The sequence below is a fragment of the Nomia melanderi genome, chromosome 5 (genome assembly GCF_051020985.1).
Source record: "Nomia melanderi isolate GNS246 chromosome 5, iyNomMela1, whole genome shotgun sequence".
In the NCBI taxonomy this organism is placed as follows: domain Eukaryota; kingdom Metazoa; phylum Arthropoda; class Insecta; order Hymenoptera; family Halictidae; genus Nomia; species Nomia melanderi.
Window position 1 is genome coordinate 124,338 of NC_135003.1, and position 14,934 is coordinate 139,271.

The 14,934-nt window shown below is 30.4% G+C and overlaps 2 protein-coding genes and 1 long non-coding RNA gene across 7 annotated transcripts; 2 read left to right on the forward strand and 1 right to left on the reverse strand.

Annotated features, from left to right (window-relative positions):
* The first annotated feature begins 33 nt into the window (after positions 1-33).
* LOC116424807 (lamin-C) lies at positions 34-8,794 on the forward strand. Of its 2 annotated transcripts, XM_031971698.2 has the most exons (9): positions 34-654; positions 3,628-3,940; positions 4,125-4,417; positions 4,502-4,696; positions 5,110-5,338; positions 5,637-5,858; positions 5,940-6,044; positions 6,415-6,473; positions 7,105-8,794. In XM_031971698.2, exons 1-8 carry the CDS (start codon positions 254-256, stop codon positions 6,436-6,438), a joined length of 1,782 nt encoding a protein of 593 aa, XP_031827558.1. In that variant the 5' UTR covers positions 34-253; the 3' UTR covers positions 6,439-6,473; positions 7,105-8,794. The 2 variants fall into 2 exon arrangements, with proteins under 2 accessions (XP_031827558.1, XP_031827557.1); XM_031971697.2 differs by lacking the exon at positions 6,415-6,473.
* On the reverse strand, positions 891-3,271 carry LOC116424813 (uncharacterized). 3 transcript variants are annotated; one of them, XR_004234559.2, is made up of 3 exons: positions 3,093-3,271; positions 2,283-2,662; positions 891-2,152 (listed from the first exon to the last, which is right to left on the reverse strand). It is a non-coding gene; the product is annotated as an uncharacterized LOC116424813 (long non-coding RNA). The 3 variants fall into 3 exon arrangements; XR_004234557.1 differs by having other exon boundaries at positions 2,749-3,093; XR_004234558.1 differs by having other exon boundaries at positions 2,250-2,662; positions 2,749-3,093.
* An 838-nt stretch (positions 8,795-9,632) lies between the features above and the next one.
* Positions 9,633-14,821, forward strand: Nct (Nicastrin). 2 transcript variants are annotated; one of them, XM_031971683.2, is made up of 8 exons: positions 9,633-10,357; positions 10,619-10,717; positions 11,173-11,510; positions 11,603-11,999; positions 12,072-12,468; positions 12,548-12,990; positions 13,054-13,246; positions 13,334-14,821. In XM_031971683.2, the coding sequence occupies exons 1-8, from the start codon at positions 10,303-10,305 to the stop codon at positions 13,350-13,352; spliced, it is 1,941 nt and encodes a 646-aa protein (XP_031827543.1). In that variant the 5' UTR covers positions 9,633-10,302; the 3' UTR covers positions 13,353-14,821. The 2 variants fall into 2 exon arrangements, with proteins under 2 accessions (XP_031827543.1, XP_076223898.1); XM_076367783.1 differs by lacking the exon at positions 9,633-10,357 and having other exon boundaries at positions 10,708-10,858.
* Positions 14,822-14,934: the final 113 nt, after the last annotated feature.

The following is a 14,934-nucleotide window of genomic DNA, read 5'->3' on the forward strand; positions in this document are numbered from 1 at the left end:
CGACCTATCAGAGCGTTCCCTTGCGTTACTGACGCAATATAAGGATGCATGTAAAGAGATTGCTTCGTTAACGTTGGCGTCTCCGCTAAACAGTTCTTCCGTTGACTGAGGCAAGAGGAATTGGGCTTCGGTAGTTTTTTTTAATTGCTTTGAGCGTCTTTCACGGACACGGTGTTATCGTGCACCAAGTTGATGACTCGATAGTGAGAGGCTCAGTGATAGTGCAATAAAGGAGATTGAATTCTGTGAGAAAATGTCAACGAAAGCAGCAAAGAAGTCTTCGGCGTCAAGCTCGACCAGTAACGTGCAGTCGCCGCAATTCACGTCAACGCCAATCGGCCAAAGGCCGGGTAGTCCTTTAAGTCCGACTCGTTATTCTCGTCTCCAGGAGAAGCAAGATTTACAGAATCTAAATGACCGGTTGGCCTGTTACATTGATAAAGTACGGCATTTGGAATCCGAGAATTCCAGATTGTCGCGGGAGGTTGAGACCACCAAGGAGACTATCACTCGCGAAGCATCCAACATAAAGTTAATATACGAACACGAATTGGCCGATGCAAGGAAATTATTAGATGACACTGCGAGAGAACGAGCAAAACTCGAGATTGATACCAAACGATTATGGGACACCAACGAGGAATTAAAATCTAAGTAAGTACCTTCTTGCCTTGTGTTTTGTATGTCCTTTTTGCTAAATTAATGTTCGTCACAAATATATCAGTCTACGCATCTCATGGGGGTCGAGACTGTTACAAGATTTTTAGTCGTTTAAATATTTTTATTTGCTTTGTTAACGTATAATAAATTGCCGCCAATTTTACACAGTGTGTATAATAATCTATACTTTGTACATACTTTGTATTATAGTAGGTTTTCCTACAGGTTTCTAAAAGGTATAGCAATTGATTTTAAAAATACAAGGAGACCAGTTGTCATGTGATACAAAATTGCTTCGAAATTTTGTATTTCAATGATTTTTAATGTTTTACCACACGCCTATTCTAAATTTTATCTTTATGTATGTATGCATTCATATATAATTTGTCTTCTTATATTAGTCATAAATAAAAGTAGTGGAAGGATTATTAAATATTTATATTTGTAATGAAATATTAATTCAATAATTTTCTGTGATAAAAATTATATAAACATGTAATTACTTTAATTTGCCATTTACATGATACATGTCAATTAAGATTGCATGTTGTTTTTGTGCATCCAAGTTTGTTTACACCCTGTTGATTGCAACATCGAAATATTTACATACTATAAGTGATTTTATATTTCCTGTTCCTATAACAAGTAATTGCCCTACTAACAGATAAGTATCAGCATAAATATTTAATGAGATGCTCACAACTGTTTTTCTTTTCTACCTGTCTCATATTTGGCTAATGATAACTCAAGCTTCCTTGTATCAAATGTTATTAATTTTATTTGTTTAATTGCTAGATATATTTTAATGTAATAGTTACTTAACTTAACTTCTTTAAATGAAAATTTATTTAATATATGTTTATAATTTTATAATAATTTTTGTTATTTTATATTAAGCAAAAAAAAGAATAATTTTAAAATATTTACGATAAAATTAATATGCACGGCATCTGATTGAATTTTTAAGATTTGTTAGACATAGAAAGCACTTTCCAATAAGTCTACTAATATGACAGATATTCAAGAAATAGGCGTGTACATTTCATTGAGGCAGACGTGTTGGTATTCTTAGATAAATTTTCATGCCGTAAGCGCGGAATGATAAGAATTTTCAAGGTATACTGCATGGTATAATGTACTATATTTATAGCATACGTTTGATTCCACAAGGCAGTAATATTTCCATTTGCTTGACAAGGAAAATATGTTGCAAGCAAATAATGGATTCGTATTATGTAATTTGTTCCGAATGTATGGCTTGATTATTATTAAAAAGCATGCAGAATCTATAAAAGGTTCCGTGAAAGGGTATAACCCGAAAATTTTGGAATACTGGGTGTGCCTAACTTGAAACGTGACGTTGCCACAACCGATTGCGTCACGCTTACTATGCGACGGTGATGTCATCCTCAACAGCATGTATAACCTCGACTGAAAACATTGACCTCCTTTCGCAGAGTGTTGAGCAATCGATAAAAATACGAGTAGAATCCTGAAACAAACGGGAAATTTTATTCTCTACGATCAATGAAATGAAGGACAAAATTAATAAAATCATATATTTAAAAATAAACGGATATGTTTGTTACATATTCAATATCACTCGTTCATTTTAAACTAACTTTCGCGTTATTTCGTTACAAGAATCAAGAATTATAACATATGACTGTATTTTGTTCAAATAAAGATTTATTCAAATAACGGCTAACTCCACGTTAAGCCGTGCGGCCATCTTGGTTGACGCCGCAAGGGGTTCTGTCAACCGAATACCCCCTGCCTTATTCGCTTTTTTGTTTTATAAAGTCGACGCTTCATAAAAATCTTCGAATCTTCAGTCAGAAAAGCCAATCAATTTTTTAGTTCTCCCGAACTCTTTTATTCTTCTTTTATTTTTATTCTTGTTTAATTCTCCTCTGAACTCACGATAATTCGAAATGATTTTGGGGAAAGTTATCTTGTTGATAGCATTGCACGAAGCGAATATATAATGGTAACCTTGCATCTGTAACAGTTATAAAAAGAGACGTTTTCCATAAAAAGAACGGCGTTAACGACAGAACACGTGCGTCCTGGTATGAAAATACGAACTCAGCATTTCTGGAGAAAAAATGTGGTCATCCGTACAATTTATGTTTAATCGATGACCTTTTTTTTATTTTGCAAATATTAACATTCTGTGAAATGTGTATGCCTGATATTTGTTTTACCGATTCTTATATGTATCATTATTTTTGCATTACGTAAATGTTTTACATAACATTAATACCTTACACAAATTTATTGCTTTCTTTTTGTTATTTAACTGATATTATTAGATAATATTGATAAACTGTAAGTTTTAGAATAACGGAATATTAAAATGTCCCGAGACAGTACAGCAGAAAAAATTCTCGATGTGGGTCGTTGCCTAAAATAGAAACACGCAAGCTTACCTCTTCTTCACGACTGCCGGAATTTCGTAAATGATGAAAATTTTGTTAAAGTATTTCTTTTGCATGCAGTTTGATGCATGTGCTTAAGTTAATAAACATAAAAATTAAAAAAAAATACAGTTAATATTCCTATTCTTTCTATATTACATATATAATACGAACCACAATATTTTATAGTATATACACGTGTATTTACATACAAACATTAAAAACTCAAATAATTTAAATATTTTGCTGGAAGACATATATATGTTTATGATAACATTCTCTTTATATATAGTATTTACTTATGGCATTATATATTTTTGTTTTTTTTAGTTCTGCTTTTTTGAGTTACTTAGAGACATGAATTGCTTACTGTTAATTGTTAAAAAAGATAAAAGTTAAAATTGTTAATTTCAATTAAAACATTCATTTTGAAACTCATTATTATTGGAACTTAAATATTTTGATACGTACAAGAATTGAATATATTAAATTACATACAATACCTGTCATATGTATTAATATAGTAAATGTTCAATGTTCTTTTCAGATTGGGTAAAAAAGTTGGGGACTTACAAGTTGCAGAAAGAAATTTATTATTGTACGAAACTCGTCATAATGATTTGCAATCAAAGTATAATCAATCTGAAGCGGAACGTAAAAGACTGGCTGACAGGGAAAGAGAACTGGAAGATGAAGTTGAAAAATTAAAAGTATTGTTGGAAGATGCACGTAAACATCTTAGCGAAGAAACTTTGCAACGTGTTGTTCTTGAAAATAATATTCAGAGTCTGAAGGAAGATATCAGCTTCAAAGATCAAATTTATCAACAAGAATTAACAGAAACGAGAACAAAACGGCAGGTTTGTATTTTGAAACTAAAACACAAATATAATTAATATAATTTAATGATTACTTATTAATAAAGTTCACATTAAATTTTGTATTGTATTCATTGTATTTTGATTTTCTTAATTTCTTAAATATTTTAAATTTTACAATCTAATTTAGAAATCTATAACTAATTTAGATTGTGAAATATTTCAGATTGAAATCTCAGAAATAGATGGACGTCTTGCTGAACAGTATGAAGCAAAATTACAAAACTCTTTGCAAGAATTGCGAGATCAATATGAGGCACAGATGCGAGCAAATAGAGAAGAAATTGAGTTACTATATGAAAATAAAATTAAAAATTTGTCAGCTCATGCTCAGCGTAACAGTGGTGCTGCTAGTTTAGCTGTTGAGGAGTTGAGACAAACAAGAACGAAGATTGAGGGACTTAATCAAAAGATTAATGAGCTAGAAGCAACTAATAATGCTCTTAATGCACGAATCAGGTATTATTTATATAAAGTACTTATATATGCTTATTTCAATTTCTTGTAATACTGAGTAATTATTATGTAATATTTTTTGTACAGAGATTTAGAGAATCTTCGTGAAAATGAGAGGACACGCCATGCAGAAAATTTGGCATCCTTGGAAGCAGAATTATCACGTGTGCGTAATGAGATGGCTCAACAACTGCAAGAATATCAAGATCTTATGGACATTAAAGTAGCTCTGGATTTAGAAATTGCTGCGTATCGTAAACTTTTGGAATCTGAAGAAGCGAGGTATTTTAATGTCATGACTATATAAGAATATTATATACGCAATAATTAATAATAAAGTATATTATCATGATAGCTCGTGACTAAGTATTAGATAACAACATGAATGTGTTTGGGTCCAAGTATAAACATGTTCTAATTCTAAGAATGTTGAATGTATCCAAATGTATTTATGTTACTACCTAACGTTCTATTATACACTAGAAGCTAATCTGTTTGATATTTAAAACATGTTATTCTGACAACATGTCAACTTACAATATTTTGTAAACAAAAGACTAACTAATTATATATAGATTTATTTGTTATTTTTGTAAAAATAATGTATGTCTCCCGCTTTTAATGTCTGTTCTGTTTTGGATTGTAATTACAGCCTCCCCTCCTACAAACTGTTAATAGAACTTGTTTATTTTCAGGTTAAATATTCATCCTACACAATCAAGTTCAGCAGCACCAAGCGGTAGAAGTACTCCTTCACGTCATACACCATTAAGAGGAGGAAAACGAAAACGCACTTTGTTGGAAGAGAGTGAAGAACGCAGTAGTACAGATTATAGTGTAACTGGAACAGCTAGAGGAGATGTAGAAATTACAGAAGCTGATCCTCAGGGACGCTTTGTGAAACTCACCAACAAAGGCAACAAAGTAAGATCAACTTAAAATATGACATTTATTGTCTTTTATAAGGCGAAATGTTACTACCTATTATTGTATTAATGTTTTCAAAACTGGGAGAGTAAGAATTATTTGTTATTTCTTCACGGAAATAAGAGTATACTTAGTAATGATAAGTGATATACTTATTACTAACTTATTAAAAAACAAATCATATGAATTTCAAATATTTGCTGCAATACATACTTTTAAATACATTAAGATGGAAATAGTTATTACTTTATCTTTCACGTAATAGTGAATGTGAAATTGTTTTTATTTTTTGCAGGAAATAGGTCTCAGTGGGTGGCAAATTATTCGTAAAGCTGGTTCTTTGGAAACAGTATTTAAATTTCATCGTACTGCAAAGATAGATGCAGGTGCAACTGTAATGGTATGGTCATCAGATATTGGTGCTACACACGAACCGCCATCAAATATTGTCATGAAGGGTCAGAAATGGTTTACAGCAGATGCTATGTCAACTACGCTTCTTAACAATGATGGCGAAGTAAGTTTTGTGAAACATTTCCAATTTTTTATTTTATATAATAATTTCAATGAATGTTAAAAATGACTTATTTATAAACAGGAAATGGCCACTTCAGAATGCAAAAGGCAACAGTTGTCCAAAACTATGTCTCGGCATAGAGAAAACTTGGGTTTTAGAACTTCTGAGGAACTTCACCATCAAGAGGTATGTAAATAATACATAATTGTTACACAAAATACTATCTATCGGTTTTAATTAGCTTTTATACTTTTTAATCGCAGCTGAAATATCTCTTTACATGCTACTTTCTTTTAAAATCTATTTTTTTTTTCTATAAATTTTGCCAGTGGTAGTGAACACACAAATTTAAAACTAGTTTGAAGGTTGTCAGCAGTTTTTCAGTTTTTGTTACAAGTTTAATTAAGGAAGACAATGTGGCTATAATAATTTTATATATAGAATTCTTTACCAAAGTTCCATGCTTTCTTTATTAGTTCTATTATTAATTGTATAAATCATATGTGTATGATAAATTCGGGGTGTATGTTACCAACAACATCTTCTTATTCCATAGAGAAGATATCTCTACCCATATTAAGTGAGTGACCAAATGGTACTGATGGGTCGATTTATGTAAGTTGTTTTCAACTTATCAATCGTTAAAATAGGCGGCGATTATTAATTTTTTCCGCGCTTCAAGTGTAAAAAATTATTTGGCTTTGTTTTTTCTTCTTCACAGCATTTTATTTTCATGCTCTCGCTTAACTATAACATCATGAGTGTTTTAAGATAATATAATCGTAAAATGTAAACATTTCATTAGTTAACCACATTGTCTTTTAGATATACTATTAATGAATACATTTTCTGGTAATAAAACATTATCATCGGTATCATATATAACGTGATATCAGTGGTATATTATTATCACACACTTGTAATCAATCTTACATACTTACGATCTTATCGGATAATACATTATTATATAAAATTAATGGTGTAAGAATCATGTATACGCGTGAACACGTTGTACAGTGTGTATGTATATTTACATCTTTATATGCATGCACAGATAAACACGCAACAATTGCTTCTCTTCACCGGTTTCAATAGAAACGATTAACACTCATTAATCTTTGCTAAAACATGTTGTAACTAATGAACACGAATAAGGATTATTTGTAGTCACGTCACGCTGCCTGGGTTAATCAGTATCATGTGTTCAATTTGTTCTACAGAAATGTGATTATTTTTTTTGTTCCAGGGCGATCCCCAGGGAGATGAATTTTGTCGCATTGCGTAAAAACGAATCTGCAAAAAGTATCTTAAGATAAATATAATCTTAAGGATTATAACAGCACGTTTATAAATGCTTGAAAGGTACAGGAAGACACTATGAGATTCGATTTCAAACAATCGGGTCTTCAGTTTCATCGACACATACACATAAGGAATTCATATGAATAATAATGTCTCGATTGATATATATTTTGCTTAAGAAAATAATAAAGAAGAGATTAAAAAAGAGAAATTTACAGCACTGTTAGTACTTTACGCAATAATACCTCTAAACTTGTACATGATTTCGTAACTGCTTTGTACGTATTTTGAATATTGTTTGATTTGTAGTTATTTCATGCTTAATCGATCGATCGACAGGTCGTTCAGTATATAAAGATTAAAGAGGAGAAGAATGCCACATATAAGAACACGGAAAATTTTCCAGATGAGAATGAGCTGAAATATGAGCTGAAATTTGGTTAAATAGTATTTTTCTACGTTAATAGAAACTTTCGAAAGATTATGACATTTTATATTTAAACTGATTTATTCCTTTAAATAATACGTTTGGAAATTTTTTAAATCAATAAAACGTGTATTATTGCAGAATTATTCGACTGGCTTTCTACGCAATTTCATAACTACTATTTTCATCAGGAAATTTTTTCCTTGAGAAAGCTTTGACAACGACGAAAAGGATATAGACAGTTCCTACTATGCGCTTATTTTGCAGTTTCCAGCTGTTCGAATTTTTAGAATTAACAAGGAATGTATCTGTACAAGTTTGAGGATATTACTGTACTTATAGAAGTATGTACAACGCAACAAGACAACTATTCTGTAATATATGTAATGTTTAAATCAAACCTAACGAAGTGTTTCACAGTGATTGAAACAATTTATTGCATTTATATACTTGCACATCGTACAAAACTTGATTTATCGGTTAATATCAAAGTTACTACTACTTTATCGAATAGAGGAGCACGAGGAATCTTTCTTAACGAGACCGAAATATTTTTTGGCGTATCATTTACTTCTACCTAGTCGTTATCGTGCCTTTCAAATGTATAAAAGAAGAAGTAAAGAGATCTTTCTCTCAGTAGTTAATAGTATTTATTTTTAAGTACAAAACCCGGATGTAGTAGGAGTGTGCGGTTTGTATAATATTCAAGCATTTTCATTGCCAGGGAAATATCTTCCGATACCTATACTATGCTGCTTTTGAGTTCTTCACAAATTAATATAATTCACAAAAAGAAAACAATTATGTTTATGTATCCGCTCCGGCATCCGGAATATGATTTTGTTAATTGTATTTGACTTTATACCATTTATACTAATAATAAAAATCTCTAATTAACTATATCATCCTTGTACTTTTTTTAAAATTTACTATTATTGTATGTGCAGTGTATAATTATAGTGTTCCAACTTGTGTATGTAGATGTAGATATAAGTTTGTAATTATTATAAGATAAATTTAACATTATTTTAAAACTGAGGCTTTAATTTTAATTGGTTTATTTGAAATCCAATTATAAACATTTATAATGGTACTACAGCAACTTTAGTTATAATTCATTACTATTAAAAGAGATTTATTATTATTGTATGCATCCCTTAAAATGTGTACTGGTTGTAGTAGTAAAAATTATATTTTTTATCAAATATCTTTTTGGTTGCAACAATTTTGTTTGATCCTATATATTCTTAATAAGTTTTGAATTTTTTTTTTACATAACAATATAAATGTAAAAGGCTTTCGTTTGAGTAACATTAATACAAAATTCCATTTATTTCTGAATAAGTCAACTAATATTTACGTAATTATTTAATGGAGTAATTTTCAATTAAATATTTTATACTTCGGATATAGCCGAAAATTTAATCGTAGATAAATTATGAGCTTTTCTAGGCATAAACTGATTACAATCGAATATCATGAGAATATAATTTTTTAAATTGCTAATTATGTATAAGATGGAAAAAAATATTTTGTTTGACTATCGCACACGCACACACACACAGGTAAATTCTACACTTTTAATTTAATGTAGATTGATGTAAAAAAGCTGTGGCAAAATTCCTTTTGACCTTGAAAAAAAAAGGTTAAAATTTTTTACTATTCTTTCGAAGACCTGACTAATCCGATTGGGCTGAAATTTTGCATATAAGTTCCTTTTAGATAAAAACAATGTTTACGAGAGGGATTTTTGGTGATGCGAAAGTTAAGATATAAAATTTTGCAAAAGAGCGTTCTATCATTTTAGTATCATTCTGTCATTTCTAAAACTTTTATATTCTGATTGGTCTACTATTCTACCGACAGAGAGTTGTCTTTTATATGGAAAAATTATTTGCGAGCATGATTTTTGGCAATTCCAAAACTAAGATACAAAATTTTGTGAAAAAGCATTTTACCCTTGCAATATTACTCTCTATGTTAACGTTATAGTACAGGACAAAGAAAACGCCCGGGAATATTGTAATGAAAGTTGCAGGTGAGGAATTAAGGCACTGGAAATTTGTATGTTGTCAAAGATTTCTCGTCACTTTTGGTTTCAATATTTGGGAACAAAGCGCCATGACACTTAAGTTTGAATAATTGACACATCACAAACTTGTTCTTGGTAAATACCAGAGTACATAGTCGATGATGCTTAAACAAAGGTCCAAATCACCCTCTGGTAAATACCTCAATGGTTGATTCTCGGTAAGAGTATGGCTAGTTATTCATGTAGCAAGGGTGCTGGTTAATTTATGCAAATTTCCATCGGATTTGTTAGGTCACAGACGAAGTTGTGGTCAGGTTTTAGAACGTTTCACTGTTTTTATGGAAAATTAAGTTATTTGCAAAATTTCAGCTGCATCAAATTTGCCAGGTTTTAGGAAATTTCACTTCGGATAATAAAAACTAAGAGAATCCTTAAAGGTGATTAGGTCTTTTGAACTACTTTTGAGAATTGGTTCCTAGTTGAAGCTCTCTGGTAGTAGTTCTTTGGGGTCGCCACTATAAAGTAAAAGTAAGAAGCGGTTAACTCCCCACCGATTCACGCAATGCATTTGTGTCATCGTGTCTAACCTTCATGCAGGCTTACAGACTATCTGTAGTGGTGGTCATAGAAGATAAACCTTTTGACAGACTAAACTTTTGACAGGTGCCACTATAAAGAAAAAAATGGCAAGATATTTTTGCTTCGGATATTTTTTTATATTTATTATTATAAATCTAGGTAAGTTGTGAAATTTTGAATGAAGTGTAAAACTTCTCTTACAAAAGGAAGTTTATAAATTTGAATAAACAACTTGTTACTCTGTAGGGTGCATTTTGTTCTTTGTTACAAAAGACAATAAATTCTATTCATACTTTTACTTACAATAGCAAAGTTAATATTCTTATTAAAATTGGTGTTCGTTACTATTTATTTATCATATCACACGTATCAAACACAAATTAGAAGACTGTGTAATTAAATTTGTAATTATGTTTGCAGTGGCTGCAGTCAGAGTAAAAGATATGATTTATATGTCTTTTGAAGGAGTTTCTGCATGTTTCCGTAGACATAATGGAACACATCAATTTGGATGTTCTTGTAAGATTATATATTTTGCAGTTATTCTTACAACTATAATATCTTAGGAATACTTAAGAACATTTTTATTTTTATTCTCTTGGTATTTAAAATGTTTGGAATTTCAATAACAAATAAGAAAAGATACTATTATAAACATAGGTTAGTAAAATTTTATTCAAAAGTTATAAAAAAAAATTGAATTTTCTATTGACAGTAGAATAAGTTTGCTTAGCATTTTAAACCGCGTTAATAAAATTGTACTGACTTATTCTAATATTCCATATTGTTGTTATAACTTTTGTATAAAGTTTCTGTAGATTTCTATTTATTTAACAGATTTTTCTTATTTTGTTGTTATAAGTTAAGACATATTTGACGTATCGATATAAATTTTCTGTTTATGAACTGAATAATTTCATTGAAATATTAAATATCATAAAGCACTGTAGTTAAATTATTCTTCTTTATTATAGCAAGTAGATCTGGAAATATTGGTGTTGTTCATTTTATTGAAGGAGAAAGTGACGTCTCATGGATTGAACATAATGCTACTGCTGGACCTTATACAGTAGTTCTTCCATTTTCTATGTTCACTAGAAATACATTATTACGATTACGGAAGACGAACAATATAAATGGAGTTTTATTAGCGAAAAATAATAGTCAGCCGTATCCAAATTTTTACTCTCCTGATGATACTTGTCCAGATAGATATTCAGGATATAAACATTGCACTGATTCTTCTCCTTGGAATCCATATGGATCTTCTTTGCTTATGGATGATTGGCCTTTTCCAATGTTTTATATAGAGGTCAAATATAATTTTTTTTTATTTCATATACATCGAATGTTTCCTTGAATGATTGTTGTAACTTTTATTAAATTCTTTATTTTTATTTTTAGAATGAGACAAGGATTGAAGATATAAAATCTTGTTTCTGGAAACATAATGCACAGAATTTGGAAACTCAACACTCTAGACCACTGTGTGCACTAGAAATGAAGTCATTTATGTTCGCTGCTGTTAATTCAGAAGTTTGCATTAAACGTAATGATTTTAAATTGAACATCGATCCAATATTGTATTGTGATCCTTTGGGAGATAGAAATATACATTGGCCATTGGCTCCATTAAACAAAGACGAAAATTCTATTATATTAGTAACAGCTAGATTGGATGCATCTTCTTTATTTGATAGAATATCACCTGGAGCAGAAAATGTAGTAACAGGATTAGTAACACTACTTGCCACTGCCTATTACTTAAATAGTTTATTTAAAAATGTTATGATAATAAATAGTAAGTATATGAAATATGTTACTTTATATTTATAAATATATTTTAATGTTTATCATTTTGCCTCTTTTTTAGAAACAAATGTTGTATTTTCTTTGCTCAATGGCGAAGCATTTGACTACATAGGTTCTAGTAGATTAATTTATGATTTGAAGGAGGATAATTTCAGTGCCTTAGGTGGTATAAAATTAAAGTTTGATGACATTAAGAGTGTCATAGAATTTGGTCAATTAAGTAATGGAAACTTGTATCTTCATTCTAACAATGCAAAAAACAATATAATGATGAACAACCTCCAGAAAGCATTAAATGCAACAGTTATAGAAGACAGTATTCCACCTACATCGATACAGAGTTTCTTGAAAGAAAAGCGAAACTTAACAGCAATTGTTATAAGTAATCACGACGAAAAATTTAAAAACAAATATTACAATGGAATCCTGGATGATGCTAAAAATCTTTATTCTAACAGGTGTTCCTCCAACTTTTTTTTTCAACGCGTAACAAATATATTGGTAAAAAACAATATAATAAAATATATTTCTTTGCAGACAGGAATCAGATGCTCTTGCAGTTGCTTTAGCAAATGTATCAATTTGCGTCGCTGAAATTCTATACGAAAACGTTACTGGAAAACCGTCTCCATCTATGAATGAAACCATTCGATTAGATATTGAGAAGCATATTTCTGAAATGTTATCTTGTTATCTGGAAAGTGCAAAGTGCAATTTATTCCAGGCTGCATCGCCCCCAGGCGCTAAAATAATTAATCAAGTTTTACCGCTATACGTGGGTGTACACAGAGTACTAAATACTGCCACAACTTTAACTGGTCAGCTTCTTGCTTTCTTGACCAGGAAAGAACTGGATCTAAATGAAACTGCATGTTATGAAAAACATCTCATTTGGATGGCTGGATATAACCGTACAGGCATTTGTATTAATTCCACGGTGAATTATAGTGCAGCTATGAGTCCAGCATTTATCATCGATGGTATGTTCTTTATACTTGCCATTTGAAATAAATAAAGTTATTATGTTTTACACGTTTAAATAGGTTACGATATGAAGTCGGGAATTTACTCCACATGGACAGAGTCCATATGGGAAACATTGAGTGTGAGAATGTTCCTGAAGCCTTCGCAAGCTACACAGCGGCTTAGTATGATTCTTGGTAGCATAGTAGCGAGTGTATCATTCATTCTTGTATGGTTTATTAATTCTCGAGCTGATATACTTTTCAATACAAGGTATGGAAATAATATAAATGTAAATGGAATATGTTTGTATTTCTATGAAGCCTTTGTTATCGGTGAACATAACAATAATTATTCTAGAAGGGGAACGGATTGTTAGGAACGAGCTGCGGACCACATATCAATGACCAGATTGGATCATCTAAAGGATAAAGATGTTCCGGTAACGAGTCTTTAAATGTATGTGTGGTACGCCCTCGGACAATTTTTATACCTCAAAACTGATACATACACAAATACCACCGTCGTCCTACACCATTGTTGTTATGAACTTTTTGGCGATTATTTAATCATACCTTTGCACTTTGCAACTAATATGTTAAGAACGATCTCGTTAGATCGGTTTATCTTCGGGGGTCTTTTCTTTTCCTGATTCCTTTGTAAATTGTATACAGAAGTACATTTTTTTTTACAAATGTGCATTATGTGAATTTGATGAATGATGATAGGTGGAATTTTTTTGTATTCCAACCGATACTTGGAGTATTACACCAGTATCACAGTGATAAGCAGGGTAATATTAGCACTAAAGATATCTGCTGAACTTTTGAACATGTTGGAATCATTTTGTACATAGTAATGAATATACGTATTTTAATTATATGCGTAATATAACTTATACATGCAATACTTGCAGTCCATATAATTAATGAAACATTTGAAACAATTATTTAATTCCATATCATTCATCTTTTCATAGATGTTAGTATTACAAACGTCATGTCATTACACTGTGTTTGGTAATATAATTAAGCAAACATTCAACAATTTAGGATATTCGTTGAAGTCTAATAATTAGTAACGTTAACTGTCAGTTTTGTATTGCTATATTTGTTGCAATTCATATTTGTATCATATATTAATTAATTGATGTAATAGCAGGATATTTAATTTGTTTAGAAGATCCTTACTCATGGATTCTTTTAAAACTAACTAGGTAGTTAATTATATGAAGTGGTTAAGCGAAGTTGACAATGTTGTAATACATGTAAACTAAGAGACATTTTATCACATGAAATAAGGAGTTTAGTAATTTGTTTCATGAAGATCATTCGAATTACTATAAAATATTACTGAAGGTAAAGTGTGGTTAATTTCATCATCAGAAATTTATCGAATGCGAACAAATTTGTGAGATGTCTTCTTGATATATTTTCTTTTCTTTCTTGCTCTTTGAACTCTAAATTGGTAACTAATAATTTAAGAATTTTATGGTTAACGTAGAAAATTGATGCAAAAAGAGACAAATGAGAAGACTAAAAAAATAGTTTACGAAGAATTAAATGAAACTCTAGAAGAACGTTAGGAAACATATGTTTATATGTGCATCCATTTGAACGCATTTTATAAATACAATGTAAATACGTTATAAAGAAAGACATTGCGCCCTGAATTTTTCAATGCTTGATTACATGTAGAATTTTTTATAAACAATTACCTGTGATTACTTGCAATTTCATACTTTTTTAAGACATGTAAGTATGCGATATGCGATGTAATTGAATGGTGTTTTGTCAAATATACACATTACGTGTTCTTATTATTGATAATAAAGTACTATATACTGTATATCGATGGTCAAGTTCGCTAATTTATTTACCAAACTGTTTTACTGATCATTCTTTAAAATTAAGAAATCTATATTCCATGATGTAAATATTAAATAATATTTTAAGGATAAA

Coding starts and splice junctions, on each gene's coding strand:
- LOC116424807 (XM_031971697.2), top strand. CDS start 254: ATGTCAACGAAAGCAGCAAAGAAGTCTTCGGCGTCAAGCTCGACCAGT. Junction 3,941..4,124: donor AAACGAGAACAAAACGGCAG/GTTTGTATTTTG, acceptor GAAATATTTCAG/ATTGAAATCTCAGAAATAGA. Junction 4,418..4,501: donor GCTCTTAATGCACGAATCAG/GTATTATTTATA, acceptor TTTTTTGTACAG/AGATTTAGAGAATCTTCGTG.
- Nct (XM_031971683.2), top strand. CDS start 10,303: ATGGCAAGATATTTTTGCTTCGGATATTTTTTTATATTTATTATTATA. Junction 10,718..11,172: donor ACATCAATTTGGATGTTCTT/GTAAGATTATAT, acceptor TCTTTATTATAG/CAAGTAGATCTGGAAATATT. Junction 12,991..13,053: donor TCCAGCATTTATCATCGATG/GTATGTTCTTTA, acceptor ACGTTTAAATAG/GTTACGATATGAAGTCGGGA.